The sequence below is a fragment of the Drosophila suzukii genome, chromosome 3 (assembly GCF_043229965.1).
Source record: "Drosophila suzukii chromosome 3, CBGP_Dsuzu_IsoJpt1.0, whole genome shotgun sequence".
NCBI lineage: Eukaryota > Metazoa > Arthropoda > Insecta > Diptera > Drosophilidae > Drosophila > Drosophila suzukii.
In genome coordinates this window covers 75,277,294-75,302,603 of record NC_092082.1, presented here as the reverse complement: position 1 = coordinate 75,302,603, position 25,310 = coordinate 75,277,294, and the positions used below count along the sequence as shown (strand labels likewise).

The 25,310-nt window shown below is 43.2% G+C and overlaps 5 protein-coding genes across 6 annotated transcripts in view; 2 read left to right on the top strand and 3 right to left on the bottom strand.

Moving 5' to 3' along the window:
* The first annotated feature begins 543 nt into the window (after positions 1-543).
* Rassf (Ras association family member) lies at positions 544-4,500 on the top strand. The gene is made up of 8 exons (XM_017076043.4): positions 544-977; positions 1,088-1,182; positions 1,239-1,421; positions 1,485-1,673; positions 1,732-3,161; positions 3,232-3,558; positions 3,627-3,731; positions 3,793-4,500. Exons 1-8 carry the CDS (start codon positions 938-940, stop codon positions 3,851-3,853), a joined length of 2,430 nt encoding a protein of 809 aa, XP_016931532.3. The 5' UTR covers positions 544-937; the 3' UTR covers positions 3,854-4,500.
* A 1,525-nt stretch (positions 4,501-6,025) lies between these two features.
* Cow (Proteoglycan Cow) overlaps positions 6,026-25,310 on the top strand; it is a 46,464-nt gene continuing 27,179 nt past the window's right edge. Inside the window, exon 1 of one of the 2 annotated variants that reach the window (XM_065865985.2) lies at positions 6,026-6,494. In XM_065865985.2, the coding sequence (XP_065722057.2) occupies positions 6,357-6,494 (138 nt within the window). In that variant the 5' untranslated portion in view covers positions 6,026-6,356. The remainder of the gene's footprint in view (positions 6,495-25,310) is intronic. The other variant, XM_065865984.2, reaches the window with a different exon arrangement.
* LOC108011023 (aminoacylase-1A) lies at positions 19,068-20,752 on the bottom strand. The gene is made up of 4 exons (XM_017076052.4): positions 20,599-20,752; positions 20,051-20,542; positions 19,576-19,993; positions 19,068-19,520 (listed from the first exon to the last, which is right to left on the bottom strand). The coding sequence occupies exons 1-4, from the start codon at positions 20,687-20,689 to the stop codon at positions 19,316-19,318; spliced, it is 1,206 nt and encodes a 401-aa protein (XP_016931541.4). The 5' UTR covers positions 20,690-20,752; the 3' UTR covers positions 19,068-19,315.
* On the bottom strand, positions 21,111-22,565 carry LOC108011022 (aminoacylase-1). The gene is made up of 4 exons (XM_017076051.4): positions 22,421-22,565; positions 21,873-22,364; positions 21,401-21,818; positions 21,111-21,338 (listed from the first exon to the last, which is right to left on the bottom strand). The coding sequence occupies exons 1-4, from the start codon at positions 22,509-22,511 to the stop codon at positions 21,134-21,136; spliced, it is 1,206 nt and encodes a 401-aa protein (XP_016931540.4). The 5' UTR covers positions 22,512-22,565; the 3' UTR covers positions 21,111-21,133.
* LOC108011024 (aminoacylase-1) lies at positions 23,554-25,070 on the bottom strand. Its single transcript, XM_017076053.4, has 4 exons — positions 24,913-25,070; positions 24,367-24,855; positions 23,889-24,306; positions 23,554-23,833 (listed from the first exon to the last, which is right to left on the bottom strand). Exons 1-4 carry the CDS (start codon positions 25,001-25,003, stop codon positions 23,629-23,631), a joined length of 1,203 nt encoding a protein of 400 aa, XP_016931542.3. The 5' UTR covers positions 25,004-25,070; the 3' UTR covers positions 23,554-23,628.

Here is a 25,310-nt window from a genome sequence, read left to right as displayed (position 1 = left end):
TCTCGGTAAAATCTTGCGGCTGCAGATTGTGGCACTTTGGCGGGCTTTTTTGTTATCCACGTTTTCTATTCTTTATTTTTAAGACAAGCTCCTAAGAAATGTTAAATAGATTGTTCGTGTGTTTTCTAAAAGCAGATTTGTATTTAAAAGCCTGATAGAGTATAGCTGAATATATTTAAAAAAAACAATAAATGTAAACTCTGCAGCATTGCCAACTCTAAGTCTCAGTGATGTCAGTTCTGACCGTTACAATGGGAAATAGCTAAAAATGCAATTAATTGCAAACAAAATTTTCTCTTTCGCGGTTATCTTTCCATAAATTATGTAAATTTATATCGGGAGAGACACAAATATCTTCGTGTGAAATTCAACCATATTCCTACCCGCATGATTATAAATTCAAAAATGGTTACAACTCGAAAAACCAAGTTAGCTAGTTGATTTAGCTAGGATATAGCTAAACTAAAAGCATTGCTGGATCTTAGGGTGCCCACATATTCCAATAAGAACACCAAACCAGTGCTGCACAATGCGCGATTTTCATTTCATTGTTCTGTTCTCTTTCTGATGGTGCTGTTTTGGTTTTAGTGCAATTATCCACTCAAGAACGCACCGAAACCCGATGCACCTGCCCCGTGCACCAAGTGTGGGAGTGCCCAGTGCCAGTTTCATTTATAAAACTATGAGTTTCGCACGGTTTCCAGCGCAGCTGACCGACTGACCGATCAGAGTCGCAAGCCCCCTCTTCTGTTTGCCCCCTCTCGTCCAGCGATCTATTTGCGTTTCGTGTCCATCGCTTTTAATCGCCTCATTTGCATACAACTCATTACGTCTTTACGTCACAACTCTCTATAAGGAGGAGGAGTAGAAGGAGGACTGGAACACGCCCATTCCCGGAGGATATAGTAGTATTAGCCCGACCTGTTTGGAATCCAGAATGTGGAAGTGCCACAAGTGCGGCAAACCCGTTTACTTCGGTAATACAACAAGCACCCACGCACACACAGTCCCAAACCCAATCCCAATCCCATGCACACACAGCGATCCGTAAATAACTTGTAAATTATATTTATTTATCCCCGCACAGCGGAACGTAAACAATCGCTCGGCTACGACTGGCATCCGGAATGTTTGCGCTGTGAAGAGTGCGGCAAGCGCCTGAATCCCGGCCAGCATGCCGAGGTGAGTGGGATCACCTGTTGGTCATATAATCTCTATAAACAATCTTCCTATTCCAGCACAAAAGTGTGCCCTACTGCCATGTGCCCTGCTATGGAGCCCTGTTTGGACCCCAGTTGTTTGGCCATGGCACCCGGGTGGAGTCCCACAAGAGCTACGGGCTGAAAGGCGCCCAGAAGCCAGCTGGTGCTCAGGCCAATGGCCCCGCACTACCGCGTGATCACCTGGAGTCCAAGCTGAAGGTGCGGCATTCAGCAGTACGAAGGAGACCCAAATGACTCATTAAATCCCCTTTTTATGGGCAGGTCTACAACCAATTCTACGACAACAAAAGCCTGGAGATACGCAGCCGCGAGGTCAACAACCGCTTGGTGCTGGAAGGAGCCCTTCGAGTTTACTGGGGCGTTCAGGGAGTGATTCACCTTAAGGAAGACGACGATCAGCGCATCTTGGTACGCAAGAGGAACTCCTGTCGGGTATCCAAGGCTGCCGATGTAAGTTTACTCTTTAATCCATCACAAACCATGAAATTCATGTCAATTCCACCCACAGGAAAGTAGTTCGGACAAAGAAAACGAGGCTAGCGAGTCGCTGGCTCCGCCTACAACCACCACAGGCGAAGTGGACCAACTGTCCACGGATGTCTCACTTTCCGAAAGCATGACCTTCGACTCCTGCAGCCTCAACGAGATCTCCGAGCTGCCCACAACCCCAGAAGATGCCTCGGCCAACACCACAGCCAACAGCAAAGAGGTAACAAATGGCAAGGTGTCCAACGACGACGAAGACACGACCACGACGGACTCTTCAGGCACTCTGGTGGAGGCTCCAACGGCCAGCACAAGTTGTGTGTCTAGCACTCTGCCTTCTAAACTGGACCATCTTGAGAAGTTGGACTGGGACGACATTGATGATCTGTTACAGGTGGAAAGACGTCACAATGAGAAGGATCGCATCTACGAAACCATGCCGGTGAAATTGCCGTCGTCGCAGTCCTCCAGCGACAGTTCGCCCAGCAAAACGTCATCGGAAACCACGACTACCACTGAATCCAGCTCCACTCAATCGGCCACGACCAACAGCAGCAGCTCGGACAACTTTATGACCGCCACGGGTTCGTTGACCGCCAATACCAATACGCAGAATACCACAACGGTGTCTACCACTGAGACTTCTTTGGAAAATTACGAGACTTGCGATGATAATACCCTGAAGCCCATGGATTTCGAGGACTTTAAGCGCAGTGTCCACCAGGATTATGTGAATGGGGCTAACTCCTTTAAGGAGCCCAACGAAGGCACCCTTAAGCGTAATCAGCCAATTGATCCCTCTCGCATTCATGATTCCCTCAAGCTCTACGGCGAGAATTCAGTGATGAGTAAAAGCTTTAACTGCGAGCATGCGTTGCGCTCCATAGATCCCTCTCTGATTAACGACACCATGAATCTGCGCAGCAGTGTGGATTCACCCCGCTCCACGCAGCGTCAGTATGCCTTGCAAAAGAGCGGATCTGCCTCCGCATCCACAGTGACTAACAGGGACCAGAAGAAGCCATATCAACAGGGGCGGCAGCTGTTCGAGAAGGGCATTAACCGCTCCAAGTCGGGACCCAGCTGCTTTGTGTACTCCGACAGCGATGACGACGACGAGGCGACGCTGCGTCCACAACGCCTGGCCACCATGCGACGCAGCGATATTCCTCCCCGGTACATCAAAATCCAGATGGACTGCTATCCCAAAGAGAACGTTGCTGCCGGCAGCGAGGGTGAGTCAAGTCGTGCCGATGCTCCGTCCATTACCAGTGGAGCAGCTGCCGGCGACGAGCTAACGCAAACAGAGGAGTTGTATACTGCCAGCGAGGGAGTTGGAGGTCCAGACGGCGATGGATCGGCTGGCTTGCACGTGACGGAAGACGGTGTGGTGCTGAGGAGACCTCCGCGCACTGGTGCTGCAGCCATTAAGCGACGCAGTGGCAATCGTCGGTGAGTTGTACTTATAAGCTTAAGACATATGTCTTTATCTATTTTGTAATTAAAATACTTTCATCAACAGTTCTCGTACCAAGCTGAAACGTCGGTGCTCTATCAATGGTCACTATTACAATCGGGAGACGTCGTTTTTCACGCCTCCCTACGGTTCTCAAATGTCTGTGTGGGTCTCCTCGATGGTGACCACCACAGAAGTTATTAATTTGGTGCTGGAGAAGTACAAGGTGGACAGTTCGCCGGGCAACTTTTCCCTTTTCATTGTACGCGACAACGGGGAGCAGAAGCGTCTGAAGGACGACGAGTATCCTCTGATAACGCGCGTCACTTTAGGACCTCATGAGGATGTAGCTCGTATGTTTTTAGTGGACTCGCGCAAAACTGACGAAATCAGGCAAGTAATCCCGTAATCTTTCAATTGAACTCTTGCTAACAGTCTCCGTTTTCGTTTCTTCATTTCAGTAATGAAGTTGCTCAATTTTTAAATCTATCGGTGCCCGAGTGCCGTGCCATTCTGGAGCGTTATGATCAGGAAGTAGCCCGCGAAGTGGCCAAAATAAAGGAAAGGTGAGTTTTTAATTTTTTAAAATTACACCAGAACTTTACTAAATAAATAAATTCATTGCAGATACGCTGAATTGCGTCGCCGGATTGTGAGCCGCATGGAATCTCTTAAAGTGCATTTGTAAACCGTAAACCGTAAACGGAATCTCTGACATAAGAGCAATTTTTATTAGCCATAATATGAATGCGGCCAAAAAAGTGTCGGCAGCAGCACAGCTAATAGTATTCACGTTTTTATACAAGATATATATTTTTATGTAGGACTTAGAGAAAATTACGAACTAGCAACATTAGGCGCCCAGTGAACAAAAAGCAGCTGCTGCACGTCGCAAATACACATATATACATTACGTTTAGGGTTCGATTCTTCCCAGCCGAAACTAACAATCATTTCCAGGCATTTCCATTCGTTTAGAAAGCGTTTAAGACTTGTAACTAACCAAAAAATAATTATTAATCCACCACATTACCATACAATTTTTTGTTTTGTGTTTATAATCAAAATATGTGCTTTGTGCAGTCACGTTTAAAGCGGTGTCATGTATCTATTGTACAATGTTTAGCTTTTAAGTCGTGACATGAAGCACAGGTCCTGCTAGTAGCCATTTTATTGAGCCATTGAACAAATGTGTGAAAATCAATTTGATTAGCAATTGCAATGCCTGCGAAAAAGAAAACAATAACTGTACCACATACTACATATTGCATAACATGGACTTGTTGATTGAAAATCATTTGGAAATCCAATAAAATGTAAAGTTTTACAAGAGAAGCAGCAAAGCAGAGTTTAAGGCCCCATGGCCACCGACAAATTCCGGCAAGTAACGCGTCCCTAGTGCAAAAAGGCGGACCTAAAGGCGGCCCCCAGCAGCAGGAAGTGTGAGCCGAATATTCAAAAAAGGCAGCAACCGGCGCCAGCAGTCCGTGCCGAAATGGGGATCAAGTGGAGGCGGACTTCAGAACACATACACCAGGGAGGAGGGAATGGAGTGCGCCCAACCAAAGTCCTGTCCGGGCCAAAGCAGCCATCAAAGCACAAGTCAATGATGCCATTATAATAGAGAAGCAGCCGAGGAGCAGCGACGAGGACGAAAGTAGGCAAGCACAGGCTCACTCACATAATAAATGCACACCCCACAGCGGCGCAGAGTGTGTGTGTGCGTGGCTATTAATTTGAAACTGACAGAGCCTACGGGTCCTCCGTCCTCGGTCCGGCTACAACGTGGCTGGGACTCCAGCGACAGGACCTCGCCAGCGTTGGCCAGCCTTTGAGACGCTCTGATGCTGACGCGTTAAATGGTTTTGGGGTTTCCCGGCCAACAGCGGCCGCGTTACCAGTGGTCCAAGTGTGCCAAGCGCCAATACATAAAAATCAACAGCCAGCGACACTAGCAAAAAAAAAACTCAAGTCCATTTGGGATGCGAAGTCGCATTGGGCGCCAGTGGCAGGTTCACGACCCGCTGCCTTGGCTCCAGCAATTATGGCTTAAGAGAATTCCCGAGTCCGCATTCCAGAGCTCTGGCAATGGGTGGCCAGAGAAGAGAGTCCGGAAAATCGATTTTAAACAATCGCTAGTCGCTGTCCGATTTGTTGGTGGTGGCATACTGGAAGGGCCTGGCAGTTGTTGCTCTAAGGATAAGGGGATGAGGGCCATGTCGAGTGAGAGAGAGCGGGCCCACATTGCGCATACGCACTGACGTGCACTGAGCGAAGAATTGGAGGAGAGATGTAAGTATGCAATTTGAATACTTATAATTATTATTAATATTATTTTTACAAAGTTGTAGTTGAAAAGTTTAAAATTGTGTGTAAGTTAATCAAAAAAATATATAGCCTCATACAAGTATAAATATAAACTAAATTAGACACTAACAAAAATATTACAAAGTTACAATAATTTAAAAAAATATATCAATCATTTATTTCTACATTTTATTGATAAGAAATTATATTTTTAACCGCATCTATTGTCTTTAAAAATCTATATTTCTATAAAGGAACTCTATGTTATGTAGGCAATGTAGGTAGAAAAAGTTAATTTTCGAATTATGCCATTAAATAAAACTCTTAGTAAGTATGACTAATTTTCAAACTACACTTTAATAAAATATAAGTTTTGTTTTCATTATATTCTAATTATATTTTTCTATTTTTGGCAAGGCATTATGACAACCCTGCTGTTCCAGTGGCTCTCTTAGCGCATCCTGGCCGCACTCTTAGAGTTCGGAGCAAGTGTCGCAAAATTCCAATACTGCCCACCGCGGTGGATGCCACTCAGCAGCTCGACTCGAAGGCGCTCAGTTTACGTTTCGGCCGCGTCGCCTTCAGTTCTTCAGTGTTCCGTGTCCAGGCTGCACTTCATCCGCGGAGGCGCCTGCGATTGCAAGAGCAAAAACAAAATCAGAAACAGAAACAAAACCCAACTCATTGTCATTCATAGCTTAGCATAGTTGCTGCGTGATTGTGTGTGCGTGGATTCCGCCAGTGAGTGTGCGTGAGTGCGTAGAACCGAGGGCGTCCGTAGTTTTCCGCAGGACATTACACCAGCGATTACCACCAGCGAGAGCGGAAGCACTTCCTTCGTAGCCACCACTGTCGTCTCCTGTTCCTGTTCCCGGACGTAGGCCATGAAGCATTCGCCGCTGATTGCCAGCGCTTGTCTGGCGCTGGTGTTGATGTCATCCAGCCTGATTGGCAGCTCGGAGGCCAGAAACAAGAAGAAGTACGTCGGCGAGACGGGCGGCGATTTCGAGTTTATCGATGAGGTAAGTCCCAAATGGCTTCACGGCAGTCAGCCAGTCATACAGCCATCCCTCCAGCCCCACTTACTCACTGTCTCCGCTTCCCAACGGCTCGGACTCGGATTCCCCGTCTGAGTCTCGGATGCGTCTCCGCCTCCCAGTTTGCCACTCTTCCTGTCTGTCTCCTACTTAATACGCCTTAAGCTGACTGCTGACATTTGCCAAGGCTCCGAGGCGCAAGAGTGCGGAATGCACGGTGAAAAACCCATCAATGTCAACTAGATATTAACAGATATGGGGTGCTTTTTAAATGGTTGTCGTATCTTTTGAGGGAGATTATGGATCAAGTCCAAAAGAAAAAGTCTAAAAACTAGTAGTCCTAACGTTTAGCCTTGTTTCTTGCAATATTAATATCATTTTAGATACTAGGATTACTCGTATTCCCCAAATTCCAAATTTTCTTAAGATATTCATAAAAGTATGCTATTAAAAGTGTAATTAATTATATTGCATTACTGGCAAAATAATTTAATTGCTTTTTAATTATGCTGTTTCCTATAAATTAGTTTGAAATCAGAAACCACAACATAGATCCTTTTTAAGAGTTTTGCATTGGAATACAAAAACCATTCAAAAGCCTAAGTAAAAAGTCAATTTTTTCTGTGTGTTCTGTGGCATATATAACGCAATTGCGCTTTTATTTGCCCAACTTTTTTCCCAGCTCGTCGTTGCTGAGGTTTCACACCCACAACTTCCGGTCGTGTTGTTTGTTTTTTTCCGCTCATCGTTTTCTGGCCCCAAAAAAAGAGAATGCGACGTGCCAATTACTCACGCAAATCCGATTTGTAGTAGCCTGGGTGTTCCCGTCTCCGAAGACCGAAGACCTGACCCGGCTGAGCTGGGCTATCTATGGCTGTATGGCTCTACGGCTCCCTTCTTGTTCAGGTCTTTGGCACGCACCTGTCCGGATATCGGAGCCGATCCGGGAGGAGGCCCAATGGCGAATAGGTACAAGTACCAGCCAAACGAGGAAAATCAATAGCATTTGGCATTTTCGTTGTCGTTTGGCTGCGCGTAAACTATGAAGTAAGCGCTAAGCTGCTTTCAGTCGGTCTGCCAACACGCACCACCCGATCCCATCGAACCGCCCAGAAAACCCACCCAAAGAACCCCCGAAAACCACCCGAAGCACCCCCTCATCGATGACTGTTAGTCACAGACGCAACGTCGTCGCTTTGTTTTTTTCGCCCATTTGAATGTATTATTTGCCTGGCGCTTTGCTTTCTCTCCAGCTTTTCTTCACTCTGGACTAGTTCTTTTCCATACTCTTGCAAAGGGTATTCAAGTATTGTTAGGAGTTTGGTGAGGAACTTTCATCCATATCAAGTATTTGCAATCAGCATCAAGGAATTATAACTACTCATTAGAAAATATTTTAAAATAGTAATTTAGTAACATATTAATCTATTTTGGCTGTAGTTAAAACTTAATCTTATCTAAAATTTATAAATATTCTTGGAAAAGACTTGTTTAACTTTGAATATATAGTGCATTATGGTTAAAACTGCAAGAGTACCTTCATATTAGTTCGCAGAACTTGACATTCTGTTAGAAATGTATAGTTAAGCTCTTCTAAAAATATTTCAGGGGGTTTGTTGAACCAATCGATAACCCTTAACTTTAATGGAACTGATTTGTTCATCTGAACATACCTTTTTTGATAAAACTTCAAGAGAATATCCATTTCGGTTCGCAGAATTTGACTTTTTCTTCTTTTTATTATTTTTTGTTGTATTCCGTTTTGTGTGTTGCGCTGTGTTTGTTTTGTTTGCCATTTTGGTTTTATTTCTCTGCGTTTCCTTCCCATTTTCCCGAGCTCTTTTTTGCTCGGCCATTGTTGAGCCCCTCTCTCCAAATGTGTTTGTGTGTGTATGTGCTAATAGTCTGCTGTGCCAGTGTGTGTGCCTCAACACACACACAATCACAGTTCGTCTAGCGGCCTTCAAGCAAAATTATTGCGATTCGCAAAAGTTTCCATAGGAAAAATTTCACGAAACAAGGCATTTGAAATTTTTGGCAGGCAACACATACGCAGAATTTTAAACAGTTTTCAAACCGAATCCACATGTGTCTTTGTATCTGTGTTTTTCGTGCGTGTTTCTCATACAAACAACCGAGCAATTTACAGCCTCAGCTTTTGTTTCTGCATAAATTTCACTTTGATGTTCCAAAAATCTCCTTTTGCAGCCATTTTATATTTCCTGCGCTTAGTTTTTATAACGTCTAATCGCACATTTTCATTTTCTCGCAATAAATTGTACTTTTTATTTCACCAACCTCTGGCTTTTCAAGTATTCGCCGAATGGAATAAATTATTTGAAAAGTTTATACAACCAAATTGTCTGCAGTTAAGTGGGAATTCAAATTTCTCGCAGATTTCTGTGACACCGAAATTTTCAACACATGCCTGGACTTTTGGTAACTCCCTGAGTTTCTTTTAATTGAAAAGTTTCTGGGCAAAGTCAGAGATTCCTTGCCAAAGTTCAAGACAATTTGTGGGGGAAAATCGTTTTCAGCCAAGGAATTAAGCGAAAAGTATTCATGGAAACTCTACCGATACAAGCGCATAAATAAATGAAATCATATTTTGTGTATCCCTAGGTAATTTGCCGGGTTATCTGGCAGAAAGGCGGAAGTAATCCCAGCCAAAAGGAAATGGCCTCGAAGTGTGCGGCACAAAATAAATAACCATAAACAGTTGACGTTAATCAAGCACAAAAGAAGCGAAAGCCCACAGATACACACGCTTTTTGGGATGGGATAGGAATAGCATTCCGTTATGATTTATGCATGGTATACATTTCCATTTCCCGGTCCAATTTGGATCCGTTTTGTAAGCTCTGCATTAGTCGTAAAAATGATAATAAATTAGCTTAGATCGCAAGGAATTCGCCTGATTTGCCGACATTTCCGCCTGGCTGCCAACCAAGCATAATCCCCAGCCATTCATTGCTAGTTTATCCTATAGATATAGGCAAAATCAGGCAGACAAACAGCCACTTTCAGTGACTGAGGGTCTGAAAGTCAGAAGCTCTTACCCATCGATTACCAACAAATGACGCTCTGTTTGTCAGCACAAAATAAATCTTTGCATTGTGCATTTTGCAATTTGAGCGCTGGGAAAATGTGTCGCTGCAGCATAAAATAAAATGCGAATAAAATGGGAGTAAAATAGAAATAAGCTGAGGCCCCATGGCTCAGACTTTCACTCCGGATCACACACAATGCGTAATATATGCAAAACGTGGGGCTCCCTGTGTGTAAACATCTCGGCTGGTGGCTTTTTGTGTGTGAAAATGGCTGCCAGCCATAAAGTTGATATGCATAATTTTGTATAAGCGCCACTTAGTGCTGCAGACACTATATATCCCATGGACATGATATAGAAACACCTCTCTCTCTCAGGGAAACTGAAAACTAAATCAGAATGTGGCTAAATTACAGCTTTCCCCGCCTCTGGTCAGGATCCATTTTTATGGGCACTAGATGGATAATGTCTGGTCTCAGCATCCGTTTGACCCCCGCGCCGTGTGTAGTGCAAGTTATGTAATAAACTTTTATGTTGTCAAACTGTTGCATAAATTGCCAGCACGCAGGCGAAACTTTGCTGGATGCTAAATAGGATCTGTGGAGTGTAGAGTGTGTGTGTGCGTGAGTTAGGGACATCATGGCCAGCAGGGACATCATCATGGCCCGAGAAGTTATAAAAACGGCTGTAAAAGCTAACGACATAAGTATTCGGCTGTCTGGCTATTTGGCCCCTGCATTAGCACCTATTTAGGGCGCCCGGAATCGGATTCGGGCCAAATGGAGCTCTTCTCAGCCGGCGCTTAGCCAGGCTCAGGTGCGCAGCACAAAGGACTTCACTGGGCATGCAGTTCGTTTGGCTTTCATTAGCATTGCAATTTCCAGGACCATTCCCACGGTTCTCGGGCTAAAGAGATTTGCATATTGCATGCCAGAAAACCGAAAAACCGAATAACAGCGAGGGAACTCCGGCAGCTGAAATGTCTGAAACCAGCAATTTTCTTGCCGCCTTCCTGCGATGAAAATTTCCCAGGAGTGACACAGCTCTTGGTCTGAAGAAAATATGACCCGAACTAGACAGAACAATTTCTCTGTTCTCTGAAAAAAAAAGGAAAAAAAAATACAGACAAACAGACAAACGAACAGGAAAACTTATGAATCCGCTGCAAACTTTACTCTTTTATTCACCGGCCCACGCCCACTTATCAGCCTTGTTGTGCATTCCGCTTTCGTCTGCTTTATGGTCTTATGGTCGCCCTTATCGCATTGTGGCCTCCCTGCGTCCTTGCCAATCGCAACCCCATCGCCACCCCATCGCCACCCCCCGAATAACCACCAACCACCCAGCTTAATTTCTTTGTGGCAGGAGTCGAGTCCTGCACGTACACATTAGCAAATTGCCTGCATGTGTGCGAGAACTGAGCCACTGGATATATTGCTACACGCTGCAAATGGCAAATGGCCTGCAGCTAAGGTTAAAAAAGGCTGCAAATCGCTTACACACAAAGAAAACAAAATTTCCATTGGATATGCACAGGGGGAATCTCATTTTTGCATTTGTTAAACCAGTATTTTACAAGAATCGTTTTTAGAGATGCCTTTGGGATAGTTTCAAAAAACAAAATGACCTACAATTTTTGAACAATTACATTAGTTTATGGAATAGTGGTCTAAAATATGATCGTACCATATTCTATGTAGATAATTTAGGAAGCATTACCTAAAATTTAGTTCAAATAAGTCAAGGCAATACAAATATTATCCTAACTCATGTGCTCCGCTTTTTCCAAAATATATATATATCTTCAAAGTCATCACTTCCAATATTTAAGTATCATGTTAGTTTATATTTTTGGGTTGCACATTACTTAAGCAAAATTTATAAAGATTTAAAACAAAATAATTTCGGATCTATATTAGTTGAAGACAATGACAATTTTGTTATTACAGTCTTTTAGAATTTCTTTGTACAAATTAAAGGTCAGCAGAGAGTCACGTCTGACTAATTAATGCTTTTTTATCTTAAGGATTAATTGCCTATAATTGCGAACTCAAATTAATGGTTTTTAAAGAAATGGTCTCCTGTTCGATTTCTTTACCTATATATAATATATAGAAGGCCCAACTTTTTCCTGTGTATTTAATGAACATCATGAGCTCGTAATGCGATAGAACAGCCGCAGGATGCGAGTTGGGGTTTTGCCTTTGATCATCGACGCTAATTAACTGCTTAACTCGGATTTGGGGCAAGCGTATTTGTTCCGCTTAAGAGCTACTTTACATGGCTTCTGCCAACAGAGCCAACCGAACCATGTTTCATAAATCTTGCACTGCGCCACCCACCAATAAGACAAATTGGTTTTGAAGCAACAAAACTTCGATGTCAGCCAAGGCGAAACTAAAATATTTTTCCTCCGGAGGGGAGTAAAACTTGACTAAACTCATTTTTCACTTTCATATTGTTGTGTGGCAGGCCCCAAACAGCTGGAGGACTGACTCGGATGGCCATACCAAACTATACCATACTGAAAACCACCCGGCTATTGAGATCCTGGTTGGTACATATGTGTGTGCCACTTAACTGATTATGTAAGACGAACTCTGTGTGCTGGCTTGTCAGTTCTTGTTTGCTCCAGCAACATCTGTATTTACTGCCGGGCAAATATTAAATTTTCATAGCCATGGAGCCGGGGAGCCAAGGATGCCGGAGAGAGAAATGTGCAATTTTAATTAATAGCTGCAGGATGATGCCCGGACGAGTTGGTCCAGTTAGGAGAGCTGGCCAGTGGCCACATATTGCGACTAATGAGTTTTCGAGAGGTGAGGCTGCCCAAAACCTCGGCCCAAATCGAAGATGCGAATCTGTCGCCTGGCCTATCAATTACAACTCGACACAATGGCCAGATACTCGGCAGAAATTCGGGGAACTGAGGCATTGGGGCTTTATGGCAGCTAAGCACATGTCAAATGGGATGTCGCATGGTCTGGCGGATGAGTGCCAGCCTGTTAAGCTGTCATTATTTATGGCCCAAGGACTCAAGGACTAAAGGACTCGGGGAACCATTGCTGACAACAGTCTCACTGTGATTTCGAGGAGACGAAAACAGTTACAAATTATGCATATTAATTGCTTGTCTGCGGTTGACGCAAAATCTAGAAAAAAAGAGCTGAAAAAATATTACAGTTCTGTTCCAAAAAAGAATGGAATTTTCCGGACTAACATCATCTTAAATTCACTGAACTTTCAGTAAGATGCTTCTTAAACTCACTAAACTTGCGATTTTGATTACAAATACTTTTTTATTTCGGTATATTTATTCAACAAACACAATATACATATTCCTTAAATGAGTAACAAACAAAATGAAAAGATTCTCCACTCAAAATGAAGTCAAAAGAGATCCTTTAGGCACACATTGCGTATACGTAATTCGATGGTGACCTTGCTTTTCACTCATTTTTCCGCAGACATCTTGCCGTCGGCCATTGGCTTTAGCCTTTGCCCTGGCTCTTACATAATTTTCGACGAAGAATTCATCTTCATATTGACTTTGTTGACGAACATTCCTGACATTACAATTTGCCATATTAAATTTCTCGTCATGTTGTGATTGGCATTTGACATGGCCAAAAGGAGCTCATGTCGCCGCCGCTGTCTCGCTGCAGGATTTCTGGGGCCAAAAAGGACGAAAAATAAGGTAGAGGAAAAGTTGATTTAATATTTCAGCTGCAAGGTGCCATGGAAAAATTAAAAGCGAGATAAAGGGATTCGGCATGGACGTTAAACGAAACGACTTTTTGGGTGTGGTAATTCGAGGTCCTGAGGTATGGAGCACATAAAACTTTCTGCCAGAGACATTTTCGTGTGTGCGCACGCATTACCATAAATAAATTATAACGTTCGCTACTTCGACTGCGAGTTTATAGCTTGTATGCGATAACTCTCTCCGACACACACATGCAATTTAGGATCCCTGCGAGAGGGGGTCCTGGATGTACCGAAAAGCAGGGAGACAGATACTAACAGTTGGCAAGTTGGCAACGAAGGATGGTTAGGATGCTACATCCTTTGGATGCTTGACAAGAGAAAGGGAGCGGCCCACATGCAGGCGATAATAATTTACGGCATGAAAGCAAAACACAATGGAGGCCTGCCATTCGAAACAAAACCAAAGACCGAAAAACGAAACGTTCACCAAGGATGAGAGCATAAAACTTTTTATTCCACCGAAATTGCAGTCAGCCGCAAAATCCTGCATACAAATTATGCAATTAGGCGGGACGTGAACGGCAAAAATTGAGGCCAAGTGCGGATATTATGTTCTTAAAAAACTAAAAGCTAAGGCGAAAGTTTTTCCGCCAGTTATCATATTCAGAAAATTGTCTCTGCCGCAAAGTCAGCATTCAGTCCCAGATCCCAGATCCAGAGTCCTCAGTCCCTGAGAAATAGTCAAAAATCCCTGACAAATTGTCAACGAAAGTTTATACTCGCTCCAAAAGTTGGCTCTTGGCACTTGGCAAAGTTTTTCCAGGCTAACTGCTGACAGTTGTAAAAATAATATTGCGTATACGCAGCGTTTGCCAATGACGAACGGCCTTTGGGAGGGGGGCCAAAGCAAACACTGTAAGTGAAACGGGTATAAAAATGAAGCCTGTCTGAATGGGGACAAAGGCGCCCAAAAGTTTTCCATTCAAGTTGCAATTAGCTGGCCCGAGGAGCCTTAGAAAGCCGGAAACAGACAATGACAAGTGGAAAAACAAGGTCTAAACTCTGACAGCCAAACAGAGAATCTCAGTTGATTGACTTTCTGCTGGCAGAAAGCCGAGCTCAAGACGCTTTTTTGTTTGCTTTGGAAGAAAACAGCATACTCCAATCATGCAGGAAGAGAAAATTAAATTTTTATTCCAGCTTCGTTTTGCATTTTCGTGGCAAATTCAATTGCAGCTGCCGCCTTTTCCACTTCCGGTTGCACTTTGTTGCTCTGTAGCAACTCCATACACTCCCCCAAAAACTGCATTCCTTTGCTCCGTTTCAATTAGATACCGACTCGCCAAAAAGTTTATGCAAGAATTTCGCCGTATCTGCGCGAAAGTCTGTGCAACAGCCAACAAAAAAAAGAAAACAAAAACAGAAGCTGGAGCTGAAACAGCAGCCGAAAATACTTGTATACTTATTTCTGGAAAATAAACGGTACGGCGACTGGAAACACACAGGGATGGCCAAAAAAGGGAATAAAATGCCAGGGAACGGAAATGAAATTGCAATTGCTGGCCCACACAGACGACGCCAAGTCGCGAAGCGTTGATGCGCAGCTGGGGGTGGGGGCGGGGGGATAAAGCCAAGTTTGCACTGCTTTTGCATGTCCTGAGCTGCTGCCCTTGCCTCCTTTGGCCCGCCTTGCAACGCCATTTCCGCCTCGGTTTCATATTGCGCCCTGGCGTATGCAATAAAGTTTGCTCTGCGGCAGCGGCAGCCAAGAAAAGAAAGCTACAGTCGAAATTCCGCCATTCGAAGATCCATTTGACAAGGCACATGTACAAACAGACAACGTATTTCTTTCATTTCAATGATTTTTCTTATTTTACCCCACTTTTCTCTGTTAAATATATCAGTGACACAGAGAAAGTCTGAGCTTAAAACCTGAGCAATTAAAATGGGGTACTTGTACAAGTCATAAGAGTTAAATAAAATTTTCCCAACTTAAATAAAAATATTATTTCACAATTTACTATATTTTTCAAAAATTGTATTCCAGAAAAAGTTACTGAATATTGCATATTTATCTAAATTAAACAATTGTTTATTAATTTTTAGACAAGTATTGTTTGTTATAATGTTCGAAAAGGTATATTTTTCACCATTATTGTGTTGTTATAATATTCAAAAATGATATAGCTGAAAAGTTTATGAGGCCTTGTATTAGAATTTGTTTTTATTTTTTAATTTACGGATTGGTTCTATAAATCTTCTTTATAATATTATCTTCAAAAGGGGGCTCTGAAAATGTGGAATTACGGCCTTTGAACTTAAGTTGCTAGTTGTGAAACTTTGAAGTACGAATATAAACTATGAGCAATTAGTCGCCAAACTCTATTTGTGCCTGCTATAAAGTTTAATAAATTTCTACAAGTGGATTTTGGAATTATGCTTAAGAGTACTGTGTGCGAAACTAGAAGCTTGACTCCCAAGAGCCATTTGCAAAGCCATTTCCAAAACCCCACTCTCACCCGTTGGCCGCAAGGGCTTAATCAGGCGCAACTTTTTAGAAGAATTTTGTAGGGGTCTCCAGCTCCCAATGTCGCACACCCACATTCCGCACCTCCCGCACACTATACCAAATATATAGAGCTATAGCTGTGGATATAGCTTTGGCTATATGGCACACAGGAGCTCATTAGTTGGGCGGCAGTGGCGCTTAAGCTTAAGCTGCGAGCGTGGAAATTGCGCAGCTTTGGCGCTAAACAAGTTAATTAGTTTGCCTCTCTTTTTTCCGCAATGGCTGGAGTTGAGCTTAACGACAAAATAAATTATTTGCCGCACAGACACACACACACACACACACACAAGCGCCATGGAGACTTCAATTGACTTTATTAAGCGTGTGAGTGCGTGTGGGCGTGCCTGCGCCTTAATGACACTTTTCAGTCTTTCCAGTCTTTCCAGTCAGCTGCTGTCGCTACAGGACGTGGTTCTAACCCACGTTTATTATCCCAGCGACAGGGGCTTCCTGGCTCTGCACAATGGCAGGATGTGTGAGCCGAGTGGCAAATGGGATCTCATCTACGGTCTGACTTTGATCTACTGCATATTAACCTCCACTCTGCGTGCTTCATGGTCCTTTTTCCACTCTCTTTCTTTTTTCTTAATTTTTAAGATATTAATTTTTATGTGACAACGAAAAAACCTCCTGTCGCCTGGTCACCTGCGCGGCCCACTGTGCAGCTGCGGCCACATTAGAAAACAAGGCGGCGGCAATTGTCTTTGTGTCGCATAAAAACACTTTGCTGTCCCCAGCCAAATATATGTACTACATATACCACTTGCGCTTAGGATAAGCCCGTACAGCTGAGGTCAAAATAATAGGCTTCTAACAAGTGAGAATCCCATCATTATATGAATATATTGAATAAATACACATTTATTATAATATATCTCGGCTGATAAGTTAAGTCCAGAGCTATTTTATTTTAATACATAATGTATTTGTGAAACGTTTTTTTTTTAAATGAATGAATACCCAAATAAGCTTGTCAAATTAATCAAATTGCACTGTCCTTTATTTATTTTTTAAATAATGCTGCTAGTATTCCAATAAGCTGGAATATATTGGCCAATAAAGAGGTTATTTCCCATTAGTCAACATATGTTAAAACAGGATTAATGACAAAAACTGGTCTAATGACACTTTTCTAATCCCACTAATCCCACTAAAAGTGGTATTTCTAATCGAATAAGCTGTAAATCTATTGGCTAATAATGGGATTAGAATGCGTACATTTGTTAAAACTATATTCTTGATTACAGACTGAATAAATGACATTTTGGTAAGCGTTTTATTATCACTTCATTAAAAAAATGCAGAGCAATATTTTATTAGATTGATAATATTTGTTGCATAGGATAACAAAAGTAAATTTTCAAGAGTTAGCAATATAATACAGGTATACCTCTTTATGACCACAATTATACTAACAAGGAGAAGCCCACACAGATACAAGCCTAGGCTCGTTTAATCTTGGATTTTAATTGCACGGCCATAATGTTGTGAGCCTTTAGAAGGCATTTCAGGACATCGAGCCGCAGCAGTCACAAGTAAATTGAATTTAATTAGGAACGAGTTTTTCATTGTGATTGTTGGGTTTTATTCGTCATAAACTTCGGATGGCAATAAAAAATCGAGGCTGCTGCCAAATGCAAATGTGGAGCTCATTCCAAGGAGTTTAGGAAAAAAGAAGAGTCTTTAAAGACGCTCAAACTTCTGGAGGCCCTAATTAGTGTGAGTGGGCCATTAAGAATTTGCTCAGGTTCGGCTTAAAGTTTGCATCGAGTGTGGGGCAAAGAAATTAAAATTGAAATGTAAAAGTTGCCAAACTTTTCCCCCCTCCCCTAACACACACATTATGGGAGTTGGCGGAAATTTAAAATGCAAAGCAGAGCGCCGTGAAAAAGGGAAGAGAGATCCTGAAAACCCAGGAGCTGGAACCCAAAACTCGGCACCCAGAACCCAGAACTTGCTTTCAAGTGGGTTCGTGGCAGGTGGGCTGCAAAAACTTGCTGCATTAAGTGCACTCTGCGAGGACCAGACAACCGGGCGGAAAAAGCAAAAGAGGTGAGCGAGCTGTGCTGCCAACTGCCACCAGCTCATTAAAAGCAAAAATGATATGCATTAAGTTGCCAGAGGTAACGAGAGCGTTAAAGGGCTGGACCTCGTCGACCGAACTGAACTGGACTGGACTCATTATGCCAAACTGGCGCCACTAATGGTCAGTGTTAATTGCGTGGAAAGCATTTGAAATGCACCACCCCAAAAGCCGGCCCCTTTGCCAACTGACATTCGCCTGATAAATTGTCATAATTCCAGGCCGCACAAAGGACAAGGGATCTCTCTCCCAGGACCGCCATCAATACATATTTCATTGCCCTGACACATGCATTAACATGTCTAATCGGCACGCACGGGTCACAGTTGCAGTCCGGCCAGGACACAAATGGCCAAATGGGGGGCTTGGGTTGTAAAAGGGGTCCCTTTGAAAGCACGTAGCCATTATTCATTCTGCGGCCCCAGCATAATTTATTGCCCTTGGCACCACTCACATGTCAGACATTCCGAAGTGCTGCCCAACTGACAATTTGCAGAGACTGACATGCAGCAGTTTAACTTAACCCCTGACCCCAGACCCCCCACAGCTCTCAGGTGGCGGCGACGGGGCCCTAAAATTTATTTTGTTTGACTAACTGACAAAACTCACTCCCACCTGTCTCGTTCGCTTGGCAGCAGTGTCTCGCAAACTCGATGCACAACGCTGTCACATCGATGACAGCACTCCGTCCACCGGGCAAATTGGCAAATGGGCGAACCAGGCGTATACGCGATGCACATGCACTGGCTGAAGCCGAAATGAGTTCGTTGCAGGACAACAAAGAAACCCTGAAGATAGGAGTCCACCTCTCATGGAGTTCGTCTATAGTCGATGGACAAAAAGGGCCAGTATCCACAGTTGTCGCATAAACCGACTATACGTTGCCCCAGGTCAACCGCCATCTTGCACTTTTGATCCTCTGTGTTGTAAGGACCAAGTCTGGTGTACCATTAAGATTATACGAAATGCGACTACATTGTTGCTTATAAATGCATCCCCAAAGTTTTGACTCAGTTGGGTTTTATTATGACCGACCACACCTTCGTCTAGACAGAAGCCAACGTCCACTTCCTTCAAGTAATCGTGCTTTGATTCAATTTCCTCATAAGACACTTAGATAATGTAAACAGTTCACTGGGGTTGAGTTGATTTATGTCTTGATTTTTTATTTATATTTGAAACCTCTTTCTCATCTACTCAAATACCTTCTTGGTGTAAAGTTAAACAAATTGCTCCGATCAGACATTTTTATCTTCAAATATTTATCTTTAAATACGTTGGACATACAGTATATTGCATGCCTCTTAGATGATGTATCGCAAAGCTGTATCCACTTAAGATAAGATTCTTAAATCAGTACAGTCCTATTTAAATAAGTTGTATAGGGAAGACGTTGGCTAGACTTCGGTTAGATTCGGAATAATCTTTTTGTAAACTTCAATGCCGTTTAAGTAATCATCAGCCTTCAAAAGCTCATCATGGTCGTGGATCAATACGGGAGTATTTATGATGGGTGAGAAACCAATTGCTGGGGTTCCCTGCTGGCGAATAAAACGGCAATCAGTGGCTCCAAAGCACACAATCGGTTTTATTTTCAAGCCACTAAAAAATAAGGAAATCATTAAAAGTTCTTGATTAAAGTCTTACTAGTACTCACAGTTCATCTATAGCGGCTTTTAAAGCTAGCCAATAGGGATTGGAATCATCCAGTTTGGTGGGGGCCACATAGGCATCTTTCTGGGGGAACTCGATCTCAATGCCACCACCTGCCTCCTCACACCAGTCACGGATTTCCTTCTCGAAGGCAACCAAATCTAGGGTTATGGGCAGACGCATATCGAAGATGGCCTCAAGGAGCGGAGGAACCACATTGCTCTGCACTCCACCACTCAACTGGGTGAGATTTACTGTGGTCACATCACCGAGGTTGATGCTCTGGTCGTTTTTCAGTCGCTGGATTTGCGAATCGCGGAACTCTGACAGTTTGTTTAGCACATAGTTGAGCTTTACTCCGGCAGTATCGGGCAGCAATAGGGAACCATGGCCAGCTTTTCCGCCCACTTTCAGATGCAAAACTTCAGAAAAGAAAAGAGTTTCAATTCACTGATATAAATCCTGTAAAGGCAACTCACCCCAGCGAATACGTTCGGCGTAGAACAAATAATGGACATCAGTGGCACTGGTGCCTCCCTCATCCAAGCCGAATCCCACATTCATTTTTTTGTAAAAGTCGGTTTTAACAAAAGCTTCCATGCCAAGGGTACTTCCAATTTCCTCGTCGGGCACAAAGGTCACGTAAACTGTCCGTTTAGGCTGGAAGCCACCAGCCTTTAGAAGCCGAATAGCCCCTAGATACTGGGTGCCCACAGATTTCATATCCTGAGTACCCCGCGCGAAGATCCTTCCCTCCTCATCCATATCGGCTGAAAAGGGTTCATGAGTCCACCTTTCCGAAAACACGGGAACCACATCCATGTGCGAGTTCAGGTTTATTGAGGGGAGCTCCGGCTGTTTCCCCGCCCACTTGATGATTACCACAGGCTTTGATTTAATAGCTGGATAAACTACTTCGACGGGAAGTTTGAGGGAATCAGCCTGCCGCTTGATAAACTTTACGCAAGAAGCTGTGGAATAAAAGTTCTACGAGATCTTGGAATATCTAATTTTTTGAAGTCCTTACTATAATCAATATCCGGGTGTACGGATGGAATGCGTAGGTATTCCCGGAAAATTTTAATTTCCTCATTGTTCTCCCATTTTCCGGAACTCATTTTGAAAGAATTCAACACATCAAGTAAGAGTGATACACTAAGAATGAGTAGACTTATGCATCCGCTGGCTATATATACTTTGGGATCACTTTACTTAGGTTCTTATCTTATGTGCTTATGATAATAAAGTGTTTGTCGAATAGCGGTTGTTCTATTTAAAGTGCGGTAATTTATTGTTTATAGATGCTAGCGCGAGACTGAAAATGATAACACTAATGAACAAAATCATTAGATTGGGGATTATAAACTCATAATGGTGTAACCAAAAAACTATTTTAATTTCCTTCAATTAAATTTAAAGTGATATATCTTGTTATCTAAATCAAAAAGATGTAATAAAATCTGAATTAAATTCTATAAGAAACACAAGCAACCACAAATCATATTTTAAGGAATCCGACCATATTTAATCTGACAATGATCCCCTTTCATACAATCATTTTATTATACTTCAGCCAGATTGTGAATAATCTTCTTGTAAACTTCAATGCCTTTAAGATAGACATCAGCATGCAGAAACTCGTCATGGTCATGGATCCGCAAGGTGGTGTTTATGATGGGTGAAAATCCGATTGCTGGCGTCCCCTTTTCCCGAATAAAACGGCTGTCGGTGGCACCAGGGCAAACTATGGGACGGACCTTCAATTCACTAAGAGACCAGGGGATTTCAATAATATAACTAAGCCAATCTAATATTTAAATGGCACTTACAGTTCATCGATGGCGGCCTTGAAAGCTAACCAGTAGGGGTTCGAGCTGTCTAGCTTGGTGGGTGTTATATAGGGTTCCTTCCGGAAGAAATCAATGTCGATGCCACCACCCGCTTCCTCGCACCAGTCGCGAATCTGTTTCTCGAATGCAACCACATCCATATTGATGGCAATGCGCATGTCGAAGACCGCCTCGAAGAGCGGAGGAACCACATTGCTCTGGACTCCGCCGCTCAGCTGGGTGAGATTCACGGTAGTCACATCTCCGATCCTAAGGCTGGAATCCTTCGCCAGGTTCTCCACCTGCGACGTTCGGAACTCCGTGAGTTTATTCACTACGTAGTTCAGCTTTACGCCGGCGGTGTTGGGCAGCAAAAGAGATCCGTGGCCAGAGGTTCCACTAACTTGCAATTTGAGCCCTGCAGGAAAGACAGATTACTCTTTATCCTACCTAGATCTCTAGAGGATCTTACCCCAACGCAAACGTTCGGCGAAAAACACATGGTGCACATCACTTTCGCTGGTGCCTCCTTCGTCCAGGCTGAATCCCACATTCATTTGCTTGTAGTAATCCGTTTTAACAAACTCCGCCATGCCCAATTGGCCGCCAATCTCTTCATCGGGAACAAAGGTCACGTACAAAGTCCTCTTGGGCTGGAAACCGCTGGCCTTGAGCAGTCGAATAGCTCCTAGATACTGAGTGCCAACGGATTTCATGTCCTGAGTGCCCCGTGCAAAGATCCTGCCCTCTTCATCAATATCGGCTGCGAAGGGATCGTAGGTCCATTTGTCACGGAATACAGGAACCACATCGGTATGGGAGTTCAGAATAATGGAAGGCAGTTCCGGCTGACTTCCGAGCCACTTGATGATCACCACGGGCTTCGTTTGGACAGCTGGATAAACCACCTCCACGGGAAGATTCAAGGAGGTAGCCTGGCGCTTAAGAAACTTTACACATTCGGCTAAAGTCAAACAGTTTTTAGTTGGTGAAACTTTTAAGGATTAAACTCAACCGTACTGTAATCAACATCAGGGTGCACGGTTGGTATACGCAAGTACTCCCGGAAAATTTTAATTTCCTCATTGTTTTCCCACTTTTCCAAGCCCATTTTTAAACGACTTCTGCTAGAGATAAAAAGCAACTGAGCTGCATAAGAGACCCCGAGCGGTTTTATAAGCGCACTATTTGCTTTAATGTTTATGGTTTAAATGATAATCAAATACGGTTGTGGATGCCTTATCAGCAAAAACCACTCGGCTGTTACCGAAAATAGTGACTACATTTCTAGGAGCTTAATCAAAAGGAGAAATAGATATATATGCATTATCTCTGAAACTTGTAAGACCTAGAACTTAAAGCCTACGGACATATCTATAAAAAAAAAATAAAATGTTTTATGTAGATTTTTATTTGGGAGGTATTTAGAAACAAGTTAGTAATGCCCTAAAAAAAAAAATCATGCATTATTCATAAATCTAGGCATATGTGTACTAAAAACAAATACGATTTATTAATAAAGTAAGTTGCAGGCATGATTTAAGGACGATTTATTCTTAAAGCAATAGACATATGTTGTAAATTTCAATTGGGCTTTTATTATGTTCTAGCAAGAGAAAAAAGTATTGGAAACAGAAAATAGATAAAGAAGATATATTTTAAAAAAAACATTAACACCGTGTATTTTATGCGCCTTATTCACTTTCAGAATAATAAGTTTGGAATTTTAGGAGTTGGTCGTTATTTTAATCCTAATTGTGCTAAATTTTTTAGTACGACCGGTATTAAAATGTTAAACATGAAATCTGTTTGTACTTGATTCAAGCCCTCTGTTTTTTCTCAGTGTGTGCCAAAATACTGTGTCATGGTCTTGGAAGAAATCTATTCTGATTTCACCAAGGAGAAAAATTCAATCCGAAAAAGTATGACACGTTTCGGAGCTTTGATTGATAGCCTTCCTTCTAAACTAATCAAGTGATTATTTGGCTTTAATGGGCTTCCCAGGTTTCGAGCTTGCTATCTAGACCGATAGATATCTATTATCTACTTGCTGTCGTAAGGATAGCAACTTGTGTTTTCTTAAGAACAAAGCTGATATCTCTATGTGAATATATCCGTTTAATTCAGGGCAGATAAGATAGGAAAGACTGGCATTTTTGTATCAACTTATAACAAAATCATCAATCTTTATTTTGATAAGGTTCTCAGGCGGAATTTCGAATTATTTTTCAGACTTTGGCTAGGTTGCCCAAAATTTTCTTGTATATTTGAATACCCTTCAAATAAGTTTCGGCTCCCAAATATTCATCGTGATCATGGATGCGCATGGTGGTGTTCTTGATGGGGGAGAATCCCAAGGCGGGGATGCCCTGGGCACGAATATTTCTGCTGTCGGTGGCACCGGGACATACAATGGGGTAGATCTTCAGGCCACTGTAATATTTTAATATTAGAAACCGACTTTATAAAACACTGGACTCAAACTTACAGTTCATCGGTGGCCGCCTTGAAGGCCAGCCAGAAGGGATTGGAGTCGTCGATCTTGGTGGGTGCCACATAGGGTTCCTTCTCGTCGAAGGAGATCTCAATGCCGCCACCTGCCTCCTCGCACCAATCGTGGATCTGCTTCTCGAAGGCTACGACATCTAGGGTGATGGACAGGCGCATGTCGAAGACTGCCTCGAAATGAGGAGGTACCACGTTGCTCTGGACACCACCGCTCAGCTGGGTGAGATTGATGGTGGTCACATCACCGATGTTAATGGTCTGATCCGTGGCCAAGCGTTGGACCTGCGATTCACGGAACTCCGTCAGTTTGTTCAGCACGTAGTTCAGTTTAACACCGGCAGTGCTGGGCAGGAGCATTGAACCATGTCCGGAGGTTCCACTGAAGTTCAATTTGAGTCCTAGAAAAAAATTGATATGTTCGAGAATTCCCTATGATCTGGATCATGAGAAATACTCACCCCAACGCATTCGCTCGGCATAGAACACGTAGAACAGGTCAATTTCGCTGGTGCCGCCCTCATCGAGACTGAAACCCACGTTCATGTTGCTGTAGTACTCCGTCTTAACGAACTCCTGCATTCCCAGTTCTCCGCCGATCTCCTCATCGGGCACAAAGGTGACGAAGACATTGCGCTTGGGCTGGACACCACTGGCCTTGAGCAGGCGAATGGCACCCAGATATCCAGTGCCTACCGATTTCATGTCCTGCGTACCCCTGGCAAAGATCCTTCCCTCCTCATCTATATCGGCGGCGAAGGGATCGTGTGTCCACTTGTCACGGAACACGGGTACAACATCCATGTGCGAGTTTAGAATAATGGAGGGCAGTTCCGGTTCGGTTCCCAGCCACTTGATGATCACCACGGGCTTGGCCTCCACGGGATATATGACGTCCACTGGGAGGTCCAGGCTGTGAGCCTGGCGCTTCAGGAACTCCACGCACTCAGCTAAAAGTTGAAATGTTTTAAACTTATCCTTTCAGAGATCCTTTGGGGAATCCTTACTGTAATCCACATTTGGCTGCACCGTTGCTATACGCAAATATTCCCGGAAAATTTTGATTTCCTCGTTGTCCTCCCACTTTTCCGTGCTCATTTTGTGATCGTCGATGTTTCCCCTACCAGTTACCAAACTCGAATGTGCGGAAGTTGGCTAGAAATGAGCTTATACACTTATTTTCGTGCTGGTGATTTTCTATTTTATGGCCTTGGTTTTGAATTATTATCAAATAATGAGTACCTTATCAACCGCTAGCGGTTTCCAAAATGATAACAGCACAAATTCGTGTACAAAACTCTCTCAAAACAAATGTCTGATAGCAAACAGTAGCCCAATTCGATATAGTTCAAATAAACCACACTCACAGATGCTTATATACCCTAATAGGCTGTGGGAAACTATT